At 37.9% G+C, this 19,579-nt stretch overlaps 1 protein-coding gene across 1 annotated transcript in view; it reads left to right on the top strand.

Moving 5' to 3' along the window:
- LPXN (leupaxin) overlaps positions 1-17,259 on the top strand; it is a 39,412-nt gene extending 22,153 nt beyond the window's left edge. Inside the window, exons 5-9 of the mRNA XM_012471446.2 lie at positions 3,050-3,217; positions 4,135-4,308; positions 4,413-4,494; positions 15,937-16,085; positions 16,415-17,259. Coding sequence (XP_012326869.1) covers positions 3,050-3,217; positions 4,135-4,308; positions 4,413-4,494; positions 15,937-16,085; positions 16,415-16,684 — 843 coding nt within the window. The 3' untranslated portion in view covers positions 16,685-17,259. The remainder of the gene's footprint in view (positions 1-3,049; positions 3,218-4,134; positions 4,309-4,412; positions 4,495-15,936; positions 16,086-16,414) is intronic.
- The last annotated feature ends 2,320 nt before the right edge of the window (positions 17,260-19,579 follow it).

The raw sequence follows: 19,579 nt of genomic DNA on the forward strand, positions 1-19,579 counted from the left end.
TCAAGGAGCTAGAGTGTGCTTGGCAAAATGAGGCATAAGTTTCTGTAACATTTATAGAATAAAAGCCAGGTGGTTTGCAAAAAGATGTGGAGCAAACGTTAGGGATGTAGAGAGATTATGGAGATTTAATCAGGGAGGTGGAGTTGAGACTTAGGATGGACTCTGAAGAACAGGCAGAGTTTGGACATAAAGAGATGGAAGGAAAGGTGGTTTTAGTTGCAATGACCCCTGAGGGCAGAGGTATCTAAGGCTTGATGATGTGGAAGGACTGTTAAAGAGACCTGACTAAGCAGGACAGAGGAGACCAGTGAGCAAGCTGAGACACAGAAAGGAGATCAAAGTGTGGCTCTGACAGTAGGAAGGGTGAGAAGTCCCAAGCCCATATTGAGATAAAATCTGCCTCTTTGTTCAGAGTGGTGAGCTCAGGTCTGACATGGAATAGAAATCTCAGATAAATGAGCTTAAAGATTTACTGAAGGTAATATAATCCAGAATCCTTAAGGCAGAGAATCCAACCATTTTAAATCTGGTTGGAGGATTTGATAGATACTCATGAGGTGACTATGAAATAATTTCAAAGCAGTATATAAAAATGTGTGTGATTGGAGAGGGCAGGGACCTTATCTTTATCGCTTATCTTGGGAATCCCAATGCTCAGCACAGGGCCTGATACATCGTGAGCAACACATATTTATTAGAGAGATGAATAGATAAACATCACAAACAAGTTTTCCTTAATGACTAACATCCTTTGGTGGGCTAATCAATGTCTACAGTAAAGCTGGGTAGATTGGCTCATTGTGCTGTATATCTGAAAATACTAGAAAAAAATTACAGTGGATTTAATTGTGTTGTATTTATAATTGATTTAGCATGTGCTTTAGGTGTCTTGGTTTATTTAAATTTTTAATTTATAATGCCATCTTTTTTTTGTATGGTAACAGAGACTTGCTTGGTCACCCAGGCTGGAGCACAGCTGCGTGATCTCTGCTTACTACAACTTCTGCCTCCTGGGTTCAAGTGATTATCGTGCCTCAGCCTCCTGAGTAGCTGGGATTACAGGCATGAGCCACCACACCCAGCTAATTTTTGTATTTTTAGTAGAGACAGGGTTCCACCATGTTGTCCAGGCTGGTCTCAAACTTCTGAGCTCAGGTGATCCATCCACCTCGGCCTCCCAAAGTACTAGGATTACAGACATGAGCCACCCTGCCCAGCCCCATTTATCTTTTGAATAAGCTGTACATTCACATTGTACAAAAATCAAAAGAACAAAAAGCTTACACTGAACTGTTTCCTTCTCAGCTCTGTACCCTAGCTGTCCAGTTCTGTCCCACTAGAGATAAGCAGAATTTCCTGTCTCTTCTATATCTGTTCAGAAGTATTCTGAAATATGTAAGTGAATAGATAGAGATGTAGATATAGATATATTGTTGTATTTTTACTTATTTTTCATAATTAATGTCAGTCACCCTTTCAGACCTTTCAGACACTAACCTTCTGAACACTAAACTTTTGAACATTAACTAACATGTGTTAGAGGAGGAAGGAAATCTGTTAGATGATCAAAATGTCTTGAAGGAAAATGAGCATTTTGATTGGTGCTAATGTGATGTTATAACAGGCAGTAAAAGTAAGATAAGTGGAGGTCTTAAGGCAGACAGTAACAGATCACATTCAGGAGACTGAAGGGCCCAGCTGGCCTGGAACAATGGAGACCTTTTACAGCATAGTTTTAATAAAAGATGAGATTGGGAAAGATAAAAGCGAGGGCAGTGGATGGGAGGCTTTGAATGTCTGTCTGATGAGTGCAGACTTGATGTGGAGGCAACGGAGAGCCATTGTAGTTTTCTGATGAGTGAAGTTTTCGGTAGATAGATGGTAGCAGTAGCACAGCTGGAAAGGAGTAGAGAGAGCCGGAATGAGGACATGAAGTGATGAAGGGTAAGTTAGCCCCCCCTTTTTTTTTTTTTTTTTGTAATTTGAGGATCTTTCTTTGAATGGTTTGTAATAATTTTGGGCTTTTGCTTCAATAATTCCAATCCATCAGCAAGTCTTATCTGACCACTTCTCACCACCTTCTCCTATAACACTGATCTAAGTCATTATCTGATCATCTCCCTGTATTCACTCTTGCTTGTCAACACTTAATTCTCCACTCAGCTACCACAGGGATCCTCCAGATTCCTTCACTCCTGTGCTTGAAATCCTGCAGTGGCACCATCACCTTGTAATAAAACCCAAGCATTTGCCATGAAGTCCCTATGGAATCTTTGCCTCTCTCTCTGTCACCTTCTCCTACTGTGTTCAATCTCACTCCCTCTGCTCTAGCCCCACTGACGTCTTTGACTTTTCTTCTAGTGTGCCAAGTTATTTTCCTCCTCAGGGCCTTCCCTCCCGCTAGAATGCATTTCCCATAAATGTCAATATTTCTGAGTCCCAAATATCTACTGAAATATTACTTCCTTAGAGGGGCCTTTTTGATTACCACCTCCATCTAAATCAATTCTTCTCACCATCTTGCTGTGTCACTTTGATCTCCCCAAATAACTTATCTCTATCTGACATTACAGCATATATTTATTTGTTTAATTATTTATTGTCTATCACCCACAGAATGCAATTTCAAGAGGCCAGACACTTGGTCTGTCTTATCCGTTGCTTTAATCCAAGTACTTAGAGCAGTGATTGGCACAAACACAGGTAGTCAACAAATATTGCAGAATAAATGAGTAAAAGAGGGATGTGACTAATTTTTGAACTGGAGTCATCCTAAGATTTTCAAAGGGTGTCATCTTTATTTACTAAATTTTCTACATTAAGAAAAAATTTACAAATAGAAGATTAGTCAGATTTCATTTGGCCTGAAGAGTTTAGAATGAAAGGGAGATGAAAATATTTTTATTGGTGTTAAAATTTTAGATTCTTCCAATGCCTTGTAGGAAAATTGGGGAAAGGCTAAGAGATCAGTCAGTAGAGGTGAATGTATAGAGTCATAAGAAGATGCTAGTGAGAATAAAACCTCTTCTTGGTTTTTCCCCTGGGCTAGGTTGCAGTGACAGCAGATGCTGGCAAGAAACACTTACCAGACAAGCAGGATCACAAAGCCTCCCTGGACTCAATGCTTGAGGGTCTGGAGCAGGAACTGCAGGACCTTGGCATTGCCACAGTGCCCAAGGGCCATTGTGCATCCTGTCAGAAACCGATTGCTGGGAAGGTGAGATGGGCTGAAATTTTGGTCCTACAGCCCTCTGTGTCTCTCTCTGTCTCATTAAGGATTGCTCTTGCTCCTTATATTTTAAGATATTTTAGTTATCATTAATAATTACTAACCACTTACAGTGCTCTGGCCACTGAGCTAAGTGCTTTACAAGTATTTCCTCATTGAATGGTCACATCAGCCCTTCAAGAAGAATGATTGTTCCCTTTGTAAAGATAAGGAAACTGAGGGCTCAGAGATGTTAATGGACGTACCCAAGGCCTAGTAAGAGGTAGAGGTAAGATCTGAAACCAGGAGACTCCCTCCTGAGTTTGAATTCTTAACCGCTTTTTTGTACGGCCTTTACTGAGATGACCTTTCTCACTGCTCCCTTTGTTCAAACATTCCCAGTCTAAATTGATTGATTACAATTTCCAGCCGAACTCAGCTCCAAGTCACAGCTGCAAACTCCTGTTCTGCATCATCCTTCACCAAAGCTATGATAAAAGGCTTTGAGACCTAACTGCATGGGGCATGGAATAAAGTGTTCAAACTAGAGGAATAAAAACTGTCATTTGGCCTTTTCCTCTTCCAGGAGTGCCTTCCACGCCATGACTACAGTTACGGCTTATTTTTCATCAATGTGCTCTAAGTTGTTTCTGCCACCCTCTGTGGTAGTGGAGTGGTAGTGAACGTTTACAGGCTTTCATCACAGTAATCAGTCAGGAAAGTGGGCATCCTTTTATCATCACTCTGTAAAGCACAGACAACAGATTGCCTCGGTGGAACCTAGGTCTAGGCTTCAGTGTTGTGTAACTCCAGAGGGTGTTGTCTCTAAGGGATACAGTGTGAAGAGTGTCCCCTAGAGTTATGCAACCTACAGGCCATAGAGCACTCATCTGGGCTCCTGTGTCAGGCTTCGTTTCACTCCACAGGTGATCCATGCTCTGGGGCAATCATGGCATCCTGAGCATTTTATCTGTACTCATTGCAAAGAAGAGATTGGCTCCAGTCCTTTCTTTGAGCGGAGTGGCTTGGCCTACTGCCCCAACGATTACCACCACCTTTTTTCTCCACGCTGTGCTTACTGTGCTGCTCCCATCCTGGATGTAAGTGAATCCCCACTCCCCTCCAGCTTTTAATCACTTGTTTAGAACCAGGGTCATGCGTTACAACTCCTCATCGTTGTAATATCTGTGTGTTCCTTTTCCAGAAAGTGCTGACAGCAATGAACCAGACATGGCACCCAGAGCACTTTTTCTGCGCTCACTGTGGGGAGGTGTTTGGTGCAGAAGGTATGACCCCACCTGAGAGGCTGCCTCCCACACCACAGTGGGAGTTATAAGACCAGCAACACTTTTCCTGGTAGTCACGGGAGTCCTAGTTCCTATCACTACTATCGAAGTACCCATTTCAGTACTAGATGCCATCCTTCCCTGCCTTTCTCCAACATTTATAAATGAACGTTGGAGAAAGGTAGGGAGTCCCTTTCTCTTGGGGATAAAGTCCCTTTCTCATCCCCAAATACAGTTCTCCTTTCCAAATTCTTTGAACTGTTTATTCTGTTATTTACTTAAGTGTTTTAAATCATAACTTCTATTGTTAGGAATTGTTTTTTTTTTTAGTTTTAACCATTATATATTGACTGTCTAGCAGGGAAGATGAAATTTAGAAATGTTGTTATTACCCCACTCACTCCCAAAAAACTTTCCCTTTCCTGTTTTTTCAGTGTATAATTATATCATAATTACAGGTTAGATCAGGATTCAGTGTGTATATGTTGACAATCATAGACTACCACTCACAAGTAAGCCACGTAGCAAACTGCCTACAGTAGAGTCTGGGTTTTGGAGTCAGACTCCCTGGTTCAAATCTGGGTTGTGGTATTTATTAACTATACGATGTCGTTCGAGTCATTTAACATCTCTGTACCTCACTTTCCTCATCAGTAAAATCGGCCTGATGAGATTGCCTACCTTATACAGTTGTTACGAGGATTTAGAGACAATACAAGGATAGTATTTAGAACAGTGCCAAGCACATGGAGGTATAGTAATGTTAATTTATTATCACAGTGTCCTTTTTGTATACATTCATGTTTTCCTAAAGTTAACATTTGAATCCTTTTTAAAATTAGCTTGGTTTTCTTTGTATTTATCACTAAGTTAGTAACAGAACTGCAAAATTGTTTTCAAAATGTCCAACTACATCTGGCAATAAGTCAGTTTCTTTTCTTTTCTTTCTTTCTTTCTTTTTTTTTTTTTTTACTGGAGATATCCCTCCAGGTGACTTTCCTCCTCCTGATTCAACATGAAATGATTTCTTCCTGCTGAGTAGCAGTCATTCTGGTTCATTAACTTAGGATTATAGCTAGAAATTACTCTTGGGAATTTTTTTTGTTACTTTCTTCTTTGAATCCTCTCTTTCCTGGATCCCATGTCTTTGTTTTATATGTGTTACCACTTTTATTTTGGTGGGTCACATCCTATAGTAGCTTTCTGAGAATGAATTTTTGAGAATTTGAATATCTGAAAATGTTTTTATTCTGTCATTGCCCTTAAGTTGCCTGGGCATAGAATTCTAAATGGAAACGCTCTTCCATCATAATTCTGAAGACATTGCTTCACTGTCTTTCAGCTACCATGGTTGGCATGTTTTTATTAAGAATTTTTTATCCTTGATCCTTTCTATATGACCCATTCTTTCCCCTTTGTATGTTTTTTATGTGTTTTCTGAATCATCTTTTTTATTTTTTATTTTTATGTTTATTTTGAACAAATACGGAATCTGAAAGCTGCTTTACTTTGTCTTTTCCTGTCCTTTTATAATAAACTCAGTGGGGAAGGTTTTCTCCTTTCTCATAAATAAAAACTTGGCCAGTCCTCTTTCTTTTCTAATTACTCTTAAAAAACAATTCTAAATATAAAATCAATTTAAGAAACAAAACACAAAAACTAAGCCCTTAGGTAATTCAGTCTGTGTCATAGTTAAGGCTTCTAACTCTTTAAGTGACAGCCACTCCTTCTCCCTTTTAGGGCCTTCAAGCTGCAGGAGGTGAGGATAGGGGTATGGCCTTTCATCTCTGCTGACCCACACTTGGCATCCACCACCTTCACCCTTATTGCCAGTCTTGACACCTGCCTGCTCTAGGGTTGAAACACTAGGGAGGATGGAGATGAGAATGGAAGGCAGGATGGTCTAACTTGTCTAAGATTGTTGTTAAATTGGCTTTATGATCTCCAGGCCTGGCCAATGTTTAACTCTGACTTTCTTCCCTGAATTCTTTTGTGGATTAAGACAGGTCCAACAGTGAACTCTTGATTGCCCTTTACGTGTCTTGAATGGCTCTTCTCTCCTTATCATGCTTCATTGAGGATTTGTTTTGTAAAGATTCTTTTTTCAAGGGGCTTTCATTGTTCCCTCCTAGTGACCCCTTACAAATTATTAACATGCTTCCAGATCATCTCTTCCTCTCATATTTTCATAGAAGGACCATGGGTAACTTGCTGTTTTCTCTGACAGTCAGTGGAATTACAATTAATTTTTAGCTACATCTTTCTATTCAGCTGCCATAGGCTCTTTCAGCCGGACTCGCCTATGGACTTTTTCCAGGGATGACTGATACCATCAACTGCGTCTCACTAATGCCAAGGCACACATATCCAGCTCTCTGGGTGGTTCCACTGAAGTCCTTCTTTTGGCCTGAGATTATCAAGAACTATACCACATCTTTCTTGGTGGTGATGGGGCACTCATAACACAGTTTTCTTCAAAGGAATCCCTCTCTCAGTTTTTCTTTTTCTTTACCTGTTTTATATTCTGAGCAAGAGTGAGGAATTTCAGAATTGTACAAATAGTCTTTGGCTACCTATTTGGAGGGATGTTTTGCAGTTCAGTTTGGAATTTGATATATATTACATCTTGGTGCCTTATGGTTATTTACACTGGTCTTTGCAAATGCTGCTGATTCATGGTTGTCTGTTACTATTTAATAATGAGACATTAAAATGCTAATTGCAAGCTCCGTGGATATGGACAGAAATTGTTGACTGGTGGACTTGACTGTATGGTACTCAGGTAAGATGCTCTGGCCATTTTGTTCAGTGACCCCTGAATATGATAATCTTATGTCTTTTCTGTTGAGTCAATTATACTAAAGAGATGTTCTCTTTGCCAACATTCTGAGATTGAAAAAGAGGATGGGGGAATGGGCTTTTCGCCATTCAGCATGTCAGCTTTTACCTAATTCCCATTTTTCAGTAGAGAGCTTGACTCCTTTCCTCATGGTGTCCAGTATCTCTGATAATTGAGACTCTTGTTAATATTTACAGAAATAATCACTGTATCTTATGGTAAGATAGGGCATCTGACCTTCTAATGGCTCTTTAGACTTTCAACCAGTCCTGTTTCTAGCCTTGAAGAACACCTCATGAATTCAGTTCCTGAGCCCCTCTGATGTTATGGCATTCAAGATGGCTTGATTTTTATTGGTGTCTCCTATCTGTAGACATAAGTTCGGTTTTCTTATTTATGTTAAGCCAGTTGCCACTCTTATAATCTACTTTAAATTCTTGAAAATTTAGTTAATATCTCATCTGGTGGCATATCCTTTACTTTTTTCTCTTTCCTTATGGCTCTTTATAATTTACATAATTCCTTAACTGTCATGTTAATGATGTTTCAGGAGGGAGTAAAGAAAATCCCATGTGTTCAGGCCCTTTACTAATATGGAGACTTTCCTAAATATCAGGTATACTATTATGTATATTGTTAAAAATAATTTATTTAATGCCACCTCAGTCTTGTGAGAGCAAGTTTATTCCACATTTTACCTAGTTATAGACGAAAATAGTGAGTTTCAGGTAGATAATGTGATTTTCTTAAAGTTGTACAGTGAGAAAGTTGAAGAGGTGGGATTTCAATTTGGGTATCATTTCTGCCCAAGTTTCAGTCAAAAGGCAGCTGTGATGTTTTATAAAAAACATGGAACTTGTTTTTTATAAAACATCACAGCTGCCTTTTGCCTGAAACTCAATTCTTCTGCTGTTGGATCTGTTTACTTTCATGGTACCTGGCAATAGACGCAGATACAGTGGCACTGACAGAATCCACTAGCAAAGTGCTTTGTAGTAATTTGCTTGTTCACTGGAGCTTGCTCAATGCTTTTTCACAAATCATTAGGTATTTCATTTCTAGATGGCATTTTACCTAAGCAGCATTTTTCATTGAGACTTAATCCAAATCATATTAAAATGTGTCACAGTAAATTTATATTGTACTGGTATTCATAAAAGTCTGAGAATTAGTTGAGTAGAACAGTCAGCAAGTCAATACTGCCCATGGATTAATTTGATAGAGAAGTCCCCTGAAAGCAAAACAATAGGACATAGGCACATTTAAAGTAGAGACATAAGTTAGATACACACACACACAAATACCCAATCCATTGGATGACCAGAAAGCACCATGAAGGTAGCTAGTTCTCATTTTCTTGACTTAGGCGCCTTCTAAACAGACAGGGCTGATGTGGTCATTTAAGGCTTTATAGAAACAGGAAACAACACTTAAGACATATTTATACATAGAGTCACATGACCAAAAGTGACATTTATGAATCAGAAGCTCCACTTAGGTTGTATTTTCCTTTATATGCCTGGCTTTCTGTAAACCAGGTCTCCTGCCATATGTTCAGTCCATTAATTAGGTGGCATCCTGCCTCACTCCAAGTTACATAGTCACAAAGAATTTCTATAATGACAGTTTAACCTCTGAGCCTCCTGGGAAATTAAATTCATCTGCATTTATTCATCAGCTCAGAGAATTCCTCTTTATGGCTCAAGTCACTGGGGCTTAGAATCCTCCCGCAGGGATGAGCCCTTCAATGTCTACGTGTGTTTCTTTTTAATTGTTCATTATCCAGCCCATGCAGGTGCTCTCTAATTTCCCTTGTGGCTAAGAGCCTCACCAGAGTATAAACACTCTCCCTCTGTCTGTGGCACTTTTAATTGTCAGTATTTCTCATTCTTCCTCTAGAGGTAATTGGCCGCAGAGAGATCCTCCAAGAAAGCAAGAGCTGAAACTTTCTTAATGTATTAGATTAGGAAATGCAGGGTTATCACAGCAAGTTTAGCTGATGATTGCTTTTGATTCCTCTCCTGAGAGTCACCCAAGTTAAAATAGAGGCTGTTACTTCGCTGCTATTCCACTCTCGAGACCAGCTGTCCTGCAGATGCCTAGATGAGGGTCATTTCTAGGATAGTTGGCATGTCTTACAGTTTTCTCAAGTGATACCCACCTATAGGAAAGCTCAGTTTTGTGTCATTTGCTTTATGCAACATCAGCATCACCTGGGAACTTGTTAGAAATGCAAAATCTTGGGCCCCATCCTATGCCTATTGAATCAAAAACGCGGGGTGGAAGACCCAGCAATCTGCATTTTGTCAAGTTCCCAGATGAATAATGCACACTATTTGAGAAACACTGTTATGCTACACAAAATTGAGACGGGTGGTTGCAGGTATTTGTTTTTCTTAAACAGTAGGACTTAAACGATATTCAGTTTCCCTTGAATAGATTCTAGGCATCCTTTGACAGAGTAAATAAGAAGTAAAGTGAACTCTTCTATGTCTCAGGGGTTTAAAGGAAGAACACAGGACAGCATATAAAATTACTAGTTTAGATTCAGATATGTAGGCCTCAGAATTCTGATAAATTGTCTGCTTTTTAAAGAAAGCAAAGTTGAACAAAGCAAGGCATGTGAAAAAATAGCAAGGTAATGGAAAAACTGCAGCTACATGGTTTGGGTCTGAACACCTAGCTGCTTCTATTGCTGTTTTGTGATCTGGCTGCTATTATCAAAGCTGATTTCTAGAAATAGTGTTTTCTAGGTAGTCTGCTTTACACAGCACTGTGCATGCTTTGCTTACATTCTGTCTTAGTGGGTAAGAGGTAGAAGTCTCATATTTACAAGAACTATTGGGCTATGACATTTGTGCTCTGCTGATACTGTCAGTTCTCACAGAGAGGTCAAAAGTCAAGATGCATTTAAGTTAGGAGTATTACATTGAAGTTAGGCTTTGAAGTTAAGCCTAGATTTGAATCTCAGCTCCTCTACGGACTGCTCAGGTGTAAATTCTCTAAGTTGTCTTTTCTCATTTGTTAAAGTAGGCTAAAGCCTACTTCAGAAGGTTGCTCTGAAAAATCTCATTTTAATTTAGTACTATAGGTAGAGCCTTCAGTGGAACCAGTACAATGCAGGTGCTCCATAAATGGGATTTCCCGTAATACCATCTTCATTTTAGGTGCCTCTCTAGGTAAATACCAAGCAGGATTTCTTATATAAAAGTTAATCTATTTATACATATTCTAGTCACTGCTGAAGTGAGACTCTAAACTACAATATAATTCTGGAGCAGATGATCTCAGTTTTGTTATTGTTATATTGTTCTTATGTCTGCCCATAAGAATAAATATTTGTTGAGCAACTACTATATATGTGTCAGATATTGTTCTAAGTACTAGTGATATATAGTGACAAAAAGGAAAGTGTAAGGGTTATTGCCGAGTTTAAAATGAGGAAACTGAGACCAGCACAAGAAGATCCAATGCGAATTTATTCAGCTCCCGGGCGAGGTTCTGCGGTCTGACAGGAGGGGCCAGAGAAGTCGCACGGACTCCTCTCAGATGTGGGGTTTTATAGGGAGTGGAGGCGTTCCGATTGGCTGTGGGAGAGCAGGACGTGGGCAGGGCAAGCTGCCATTGGCAGGTAAGCGGGATGCACAATGCTATTGGGCAGATTTATAAGGCTTCTTTTGCATTTTGGCGGGGTTTTCCAACGGCTGGCTAGGTGCTGAGTGCAAAGCCTAGTGCCAAGTGCAGAAGTGGGCGCAGGGTTATGATGTAGCTTCTAGGCGCAGAGAGGGATGGGCTTGTCTGAGCTCCCAGAGGGGGAGGCGTGTCTGAGCTCCCGGAGGGGTAGTGGGCGTGTCTGAGCTCCCGGCGAGGCAACTGGCCTTACAGAAAGTTCTTGCTGTCATGATTAATGTATTCTGGTGGAGGAGACAAACAGTAATCAAACTAGCCAACTGACTACTTCTTACTCTGCATGGTGAGAGAGAGAGAGAGAGAGAGAGAGATAGAGAGAGAGAGTGTGTGATTAGGTACTATTTGAGACACAGTAGTTGAGTCACTTGTTCTTTTAAGCTGACCCCTGAGGTAAGCAAAGGACTAAGCCATTTAGGTATCTCAGGAAAAGGAGTTTCAAAACAGAGCAAATATGTCACTTGGATAAGTGCTTAAGGATTAGTTAGTTAAATGTTTTTTGTAAGTGTAAAGACCATAAAAAGATCTTGCAGAAACTTTTGTTTTTAACTTAGTATGCTGTTAACCTAAAGCAATACAAAATTTTTTTCTACCTATGTTTTTCTACATTTATTCATATATGTGCATACATAAGTTATTGTGTGCCTAAAATTCTTTTTGATACTTCAGCATTTCTCCATGTTGTTTCATAATAATTTCATAATAGTTTTATAATAATTTTAATAATATTAATTATTTCATTAGGGATTTATGTAAATAAACAAAAAATCAAATCTTATATGACTAAAGATTTTCACTGAAGCATTATTATAGTTCCAAATATTGGAAACAACTTAATGTGTTAACAATAGTATCATATTTAGATTACTTCTTGTGTTTAGTAGTGCTACAATGAATATCATTAAACATGTTTCCTTTGTATTAATTCTCAAGACTTAGACATCTACATCTTTTTTTAAAAAAAACCTTGATATACATTATCAAGTGACTCTCCCAAAGGATAATAACAGTTAATATTATTACCAGGAATATATGAATATATGGATCACTCCATATATTTTCTAGCATTGAATATATTTATTTAACACTGTTTTTACTGCTTAGCTAAAATTAGAAATTCAACTACTAATTAGCAAATATTACAACTTCATTTTCTTTTGAGTTTCCTGACTTACTCACATGTTCAACATATTATTATTAAAAGTATTTATTTGGGGGCTATTTTTTGATTTGTGAGGTATACTTGTTTTAAAAGGTTTTGAAAAACAATCACCATGAGTTTCTCATTCTCAATGTAGTTCCATTATCTGGACATGGGACCAGTAAGACTCAAGCCAAGAATTTTCTAACATGTGTCTAACAGTGAAAATTTCATGTATTAAAGAGAATGTCCTTATTCCTCAACAAAATGCTTTTAAAATGTTTTTATTACAGTACATTCTAAACACAAAAGTGCTTTCTTACTAGCTTCAATAAGTATAAATGTTTTGCCAAGCAGATTCTTCTATTAACCTTCACCCATCCATCCACATTTTTTCTTGCTGGAATATTAAGAAGCAAGTTTAGAAGTCATGTAATCTCATCATTAAATGCTTCAGCATGCATCACTTTTAGCTGAGAAGGTCTTTTTAAAAACTACCTTTATGCTTAACAAAATTAACAATTCCTTATCATTTGCAACTCCTATTCAAATTTCTAAGAAAATGTTACAGACTTGGTTTGCTTGAATCAGGATCTCAACAAGGTCTATGCATTGCATTTGGCTGTTTTGTCTCTCAAATTTTGAAAATTTATTATCAGTCCTCTCTTTGCTGCTTTTTTATACCATTGATTTGTTATGAAGCCAGAACATATATCCCATAAAATGTCCCATATTCTTGATTTGACTGGCTGCTTCCTCATGATACTGTTTAACTTACTTGCTCTACTCCTGCCCCATCTCCCGTATTTTCCTTAAATTATTCATTTAGACCTAGCGATGACTAGGTTTAGGTTCAGTTTTGGGGGATTTGCGTGGCAAGAATAGATTTCAGGTGGTGGGTGCAGTATACTTCTTGTGGAATCACATCAAGAGGTATATAATGACTGGTTGACCACTTTTATTGATACTAAGATTGACCACTAGATTTAAGCAGCGTCATCCTGACCCCTCTGTTTTAAAGTTTCTCATTGGTGACTATTGCCTAAAATCCAATGGACTAGGTGGTAAAATGCTGAATTTTCTGTTATTCCTTCTATATTTATTAGCTGGGTTCTACAAAAACTTTCTATCATCAATTATTGGGTTATCTTGAAATATACCTCATACACGGGCTTTCTCCTGTATATCTCCTCTATGAGCTTTCCTTATACAGGAAAGGTGAGATAAGTGTTTGACACTCTCTGTTAATAAGAGTAATTGTAAGAGTAATTATAAGGGTAATGAATGGGTTCATTAATAATACCCAATAGAGACTAATAAGTTTTTATTTAAAAAAAATCATTGTGAACTTATGGAGTTATATATATGCTTGATATAATTTGATCTATTGCAGTAGTATTTTTTTTAATGCTTGAATTGTTTTATCTGAGGTCAGAGGTAGCCCCTTCAATTTGGTTACTGTATCTTTCTGACATGATCCCAGTAATCTTCCTATTTCCTTGGCACAGCAAGATATATCAGGCCTATCTTCTCAACCCTGCCACATACTTCATCCATTTCTCCAAAAAGATTGCTTCAGTGAGGGTATTTAAAAATTAAGAGTGTTCATTATTTCTAGGATGTCATTTCTTCTAGGTTTTTCAGTGGACGGAGCTTCAGATCTACTTTTTAAGGTTTTTAAACTTATAGAGACAGGGTCTCATGCTGTTGCCTAGGCTGGAGTGCAGAGGTGCTATCATAGCTTGCTACACAGGCTTGAACTCCTGGACTCAAGCAATTCTTCCAAGTCAGCCATCCAAGTTGCTGAGACTACAGATGTGTACCACCAGACCTGGCTAATTAAAAAAAATTTTTGTAGAGAATGGGTCTCACTATGTTGCCCAGGGCTGGTCTCAAACTCCAGGCGTCAACCAATCCTCCCCCTTGAGTCTCCCAAAGTGCTGGGATTACAGGCAGGAGCCACTGCACCTAGACAGAATCTGTTTTTTGTTTTTGTTTTTTTTTTTTTTTAAAGAAAAATAAGTCATGAGTCCATACTGATCTATTTGATATAGTGTAAGAATACAGTTTTTTATTTGATTTGTTTGATTACTTGCATCTTTTTTAATGCTGGAAATCTTGCTTTCCAAAAGCATTAATATAATTATTTGTTTTATTATACAATCTACCTATAATAATTTCAAGAAAAATATCTAAGTATTGTAAATAACTCTATTATTTTTATTGTGTGTATATATACATATATGTAGTATTATATTATTTTATTGTATATCTTTAAGGTACACAACATGATATTTTGATATATACAATGAAGTATTTACTGCAGTTAGGCAAATTAACATATCCATCTTCTATCATAGTAATCATTCTCATGTGTATGTGGTAAGAGCATCAGAATCTACTCTCAGCAAATTTCCAGTATATATGAAAACAGTTAAAGATTTCTTTGCTGTTCTTTTTGTCTTTAGAATAGGACTGTACACTCTAAACACTATTAAAGTAACTTGAATGAATTATTTATTTTATTGCTCATGTCATGAGTTTGATATACAGTTAATTTGCTTCAACTTGATTCAATTTTGGGGGGATTCATGTTGTCCTATTTTAATGTTTTCACTTTTTAATTTTATATAGCAATAATTGAAACCATACATATACTTAGGAGCTCTTCATATTAGCTATATTTTTCTGGAATATAATCAGCAAATATTTTCTTCAGATTGTCTTTTGTCTTTGCTTATGGTGCTTTTTTGACATGTGTAAGTCATTCAGATATATTTTTTGTGTAGCTAAATTTATTAATATTTAACTTGCTTTTGGAATTTGAGCCTTATTTATGACAGTTTTCCTATTTCCAGATTAAAGAGGAATACATCATTAATGATGAGATATGAAATGAAATGCACACATTAAAAAAAAACCCTAAGTGTCATTAGCCTTTAGGGAAATACAAATCAAAACTACCATCAGATAACATTGTACAAATAGATAAATCCATTTGACTGATTAAAAAGGAAATATCTGGAGATATCAAGTGATGTAAAGACTGGGGAGGAACTGAGATTTTCATCACTGCTGGTAAACGATAAAAATAATATACCCATATGCAAAAAAATAAAGAGGAATGCATCTACTTTTAATTCATATATATGGTATGAGTCATTGTGTTTAGCTCTTGCATCCATTTGGAAATTATTATTTAGTAGTATTTTCTTTTAAAATATTTGACAGTTTTTTTTCCCAGATGCTGTTTTAGATATTGGAGGTGCAATGGTGACAAGATCAACAATATGTAGTTTCTCTTAGAGCTAATGTTGCAGGAAGGGGAGACAGACCACAAAGATAATTTCAGATAATGGCAAATGCTATAAAGACAGTGAAAAAAGATGATGTGACAGGAGGAACTGAAGAGATGTCTCTCTGATAAGATGATATTTCAGTGATTCCTGCATCACCTGAAGAGACCAACTATATCAAGCTCTGGAACAGAACTGTCCAAGCCAAGGGAATACTTCGTACAAAGACACTGAGGAGGAATAGCCCTAACACTTATTAAATGCTTACTATGAACCAGACACAATGCCAAAATACTTCACCTGCTTTATCTCATTTGTTTCTTACAACTACCCTTTGAATTAGGTATCAATAATCATCCTATTTTGAATATAAGAACACTGAGGTTGAAAGGGGTTAGATCAAGGGCCTTCTCTCAGTCTCCAGTGTAGCTTTCAGGGATCAACTTGCGACAGTGAATTCCTGATTTTTATTTCTCCAGGCTTTCATGAGAAGGACAAGAAGCCATATTGCCGAAAGGATTTCTTAGCCCTGTTTTCACCCAAGTGTGGTGGCTGCAATCGCCCAGTGTTGGAAAACTACCTTTCAGCCATGGACACCGTCTGGCACCCAGAGTGCTTTGTTTGTGGGGTCTGTACAATCACTTTTCTTTTGGACTTAGGGAAAATCAAGGGTTTTTCTCCCTGAGAGGAAGAGCTGTAATTAGTAAAAGGGTTCACAGTCCTGAATGAGGAATGGATGTGGGCATCCTAAAGAAGAAATGAGATACAAATCCATTGTGGGCATTTGCTTGTCTGTTTTGCAAGCAGGCAATCTAGCTTCCATTTGTCAAGAAGCTGAGTGAAATTTCTGTAGCTGGCAGGGAATTGGCAGGAATTTCAAGGCTGAAGATTTTACTTTTCTGACATTTTACCACTTGACATCTGCATTCTTTGTCTCTCTCTTCTCTCCACCCCTAGGACTGCTTCAGCAGTTTTTCTACTGGCTCTTTCTTTGAACTGGATGGACGTCCATTCTGTGAGCTCCATTACCATCACCGCCGGGGAGCTCTCTGCCGTGGATGTGGGCAGCCCATCACTGGCCGTTGCATCAGTGCCATGGGGCACAAGTTCCATCCTGAGCACTTCGTGTGTGCTTTCTGCCAGACACAGTTGTCGAAGGGCATTTTCAGGGAGCAGAATGACAAGACCTATTGTCAACCCTGCTTCAATAAGCTCTTCCCACTGTAATGCCAACTGATCGACAGCCTTTTCAGATTCCTTATAAAATTTAAACCAAGAGAGGGGAGGAAAGGGTAAATTTGCTGTTACTGACCTTCTGCTTAATATCTTATAGAAAAAGAAAAAGTGATGAGTAAATAAGAGAACTTCTAGACTTTACATGACTAGGCTGCTAATCTTATTTTTTAGGCTATAAATTCTCTTTCTCTCTTTCTTTCTTTCTTTCTCCAATCGGGTACTTGAAGTTAGATCTAGGTCCTTCTATCTAGTCCCTCTACAGATGCATTTTCCACTTGCATAATTCATTCCAACACTGGTTTTCTTAGGTTTTTTCCATTTTCACTTCTACTGATGGCCCTACTAAGCTCTTCTCTAATTTGGTCCTCATACTTGTTACTTTTCAAGTTTTCCCATTTCCCTGTGGCTCACTGTCTTACAATCGCTGCTGTGGAATCATGATACCAATCCTAGCTCTTTGCATCTTCCTTCATTGTATTTTTGTTTTTCAAGAGGAAGTAGATTTTAACTGGACAACTTTGAGTACTGATATCATAGATAAATAAAATGGCTTGTGGTTTTAATAACTCATTGTCATATTTGTTTGGGAGATAAGCTTTCTGTTTCCTATGTTATATAATAGGCACTATGTGCAATTAAAATTATATCATACATCTTGTTTCCTTCCATCCAATGGGCACTTTAAAAATTTTAATCAGAGGAAATGAAAAGGAGGGACTCCTATTCATTAACTTTTTTCTTTCGTTTGGTCCCATAACCATTTTATTTTCTGGACTTAGATGATTGAATCATTTTTAAAAATGGCAAAGCTTCTTAAGATTTTTTTTCATTATGCTGTTTACAGAAGGAGAAACTCTGGCTCTCCATTAGATATCTTACAAATTCATTTCTAAAGTAAAAATGAAACACACAGTTTCACATTTGCTTCCTGAAGACAAATGAGATGGCTGTTCTTAGAGCATCTCTGAAGAAAGATGCTATAAAGCTCAAATGATCATTATCTACAATTAGGAAAGCCAAGCCTCAAAGAAAAATTCCTCCTAAGCATTTGTTCATCTCAAAATATTATAAATAAATGTGTAGAAAAGCTTGCCAGGTTATCAGAGAATCTAAATTTCTTATGTCCTATGAGTTTACTGTCCTGCAGTTTACTTTTTATGAAAGTAAGCTTCACAAGGACTCATCCTTCTGCAAAAGAGATACTGAGAAGATCAGTACTGTATCTTTCTCACCATGGTCTTAAAAATAATTGTGTGATTATTTGTTATAACAAAAACCAGACTCAGAATCCTTGATTCTGAAATAAGTTACTGGCGAAAACTTCTTCACAGGAGGTATTTTTAAAAATAGGACACAATTCGATGTCTTCAGCTTGATAGAGGACTAGTACTACTTGGGAGAGCTGAAATGGATTGAATGTTTCTTGCCAAACTTTATTATATCTATGTCCTTTGCTGGAACGGATAATAAAGGGGTTTTGAGAGTTAAAAAAATTGGCAACAGTTAATTCTATAAAATAGGAACTCCAAATGCATGTAAGATATGTGGGAGGCCACACAGACATGGAACCATCTGGCCTCTACCCTGTTTGGCTGTCTGAGAGCGCCAGACTATACAGAACACACATTCAACTTTTAAACATCCTCTTTGCGAAGCCTTGCACTCAACGATGTCACATGCAGGTGTTAATATGGCAATGTTCTTGGTTGCCTTGGCAATTTGACTAAAGGATAAATTTGGAGTTTTAGCCCTTAAAAAGAAATGTTCAGGTGCTAAAACTTTTTTATAAAGATTAGCTATTTTGAGATTTCAATAGAATTTAACTATTTTTAAATGTCAAAGAAACTTCAGAGTTCATTAAGATGCAATTAAGAAGTGAAAACATTTTCTTCCTACATTGAATGGAAGTGGTTTTATTTGCTCAAAAAGAGATACCGACTTCAGGATCAAAGTTTTAGCAATAAGTAAACTACTCACAAGTAAAAAGTTCTGCTTTTTAAAAACCATGGAAACACCATTACTAAAATTGATCACTTACCTATTTTGGTTTTGAGTAACTTCTAGGGTATTTAAAAAATAAAACCCACCCTCAGACAGGGCTTTGCCACCAGTGAATATAGACGTATAAAAAGGAATATGCTCTACAGATGGCACCCTGTTCTCAAAGATGAGCCTCTCAATTAGTTTGGTCAGTTTTTCTTTGAAGTAAATCTAGTCTCTTCCCAGGTGATACTTTGATAAAGACAGCAATTACTTTTCCATCCAAGTTCTATCTATCAGGCGCTTTTGGAGTTGCCGGATGGTTGCCAGCCGCATGCTTCTGTTTTCATAACCAGTAGGGGGAGCAAGAGTGCTTTTACCAAGCATTTTCAAGCAAAAGTTCTGGGATTCATCCTCATTGGTCTAGCCTAGGTCACATATTAGTAACTTTTGCTGGGGGAATGAATTCTGCAGCTTGGCTTGAACCATACTGAATTATTTCCAAATTTAGAAGCAGGACTAAGTTTCCCGAAAACACAAGGACTTTGTGGAGGAGATGTGAATACTTTAAAAGCTGGATATTGGTAAGAAGGGGGAAGGGGGCAATGAATCTTGAATTCGTATGTTCAAAAGTGAAAATATTGGCGTTTCCGAGTTTCAAGGTAATGGAGAAGGTAGGCAAGCTGGCATTGTCAAGATCCTGAGGGATCATGTCCAAGAACTTTACAGAACCCAAAAGCAGAGGTGAGCCAGGAATGCTGGTGTCCTAAGGAACATGCGGCAGAGACACTGCTCTTCCAGGGCCCCTAGGGTCGCACCACTGAGAAGCATCAAAAGCAGCTTCAGTTTGGCAATCTGAAAAAGGAGATCTTCCAGCTGGAATAAAGGTAAGAAAGAGTAGCAACT

The sequence above is a fragment of the Aotus nancymaae genome, unplaced genomic scaffold (genome assembly GCF_030222135.1).
Source record: "Aotus nancymaae isolate 86718 unplaced genomic scaffold, 86718_ANA_hifiasm-v0.15.2.pri h1tg000059l, whole genome shotgun sequence".
NCBI classification, from domain to species: Eukaryota; Metazoa; Chordata; class Mammalia; order Primates; family Aotidae; genus Aotus; species Aotus nancymaae.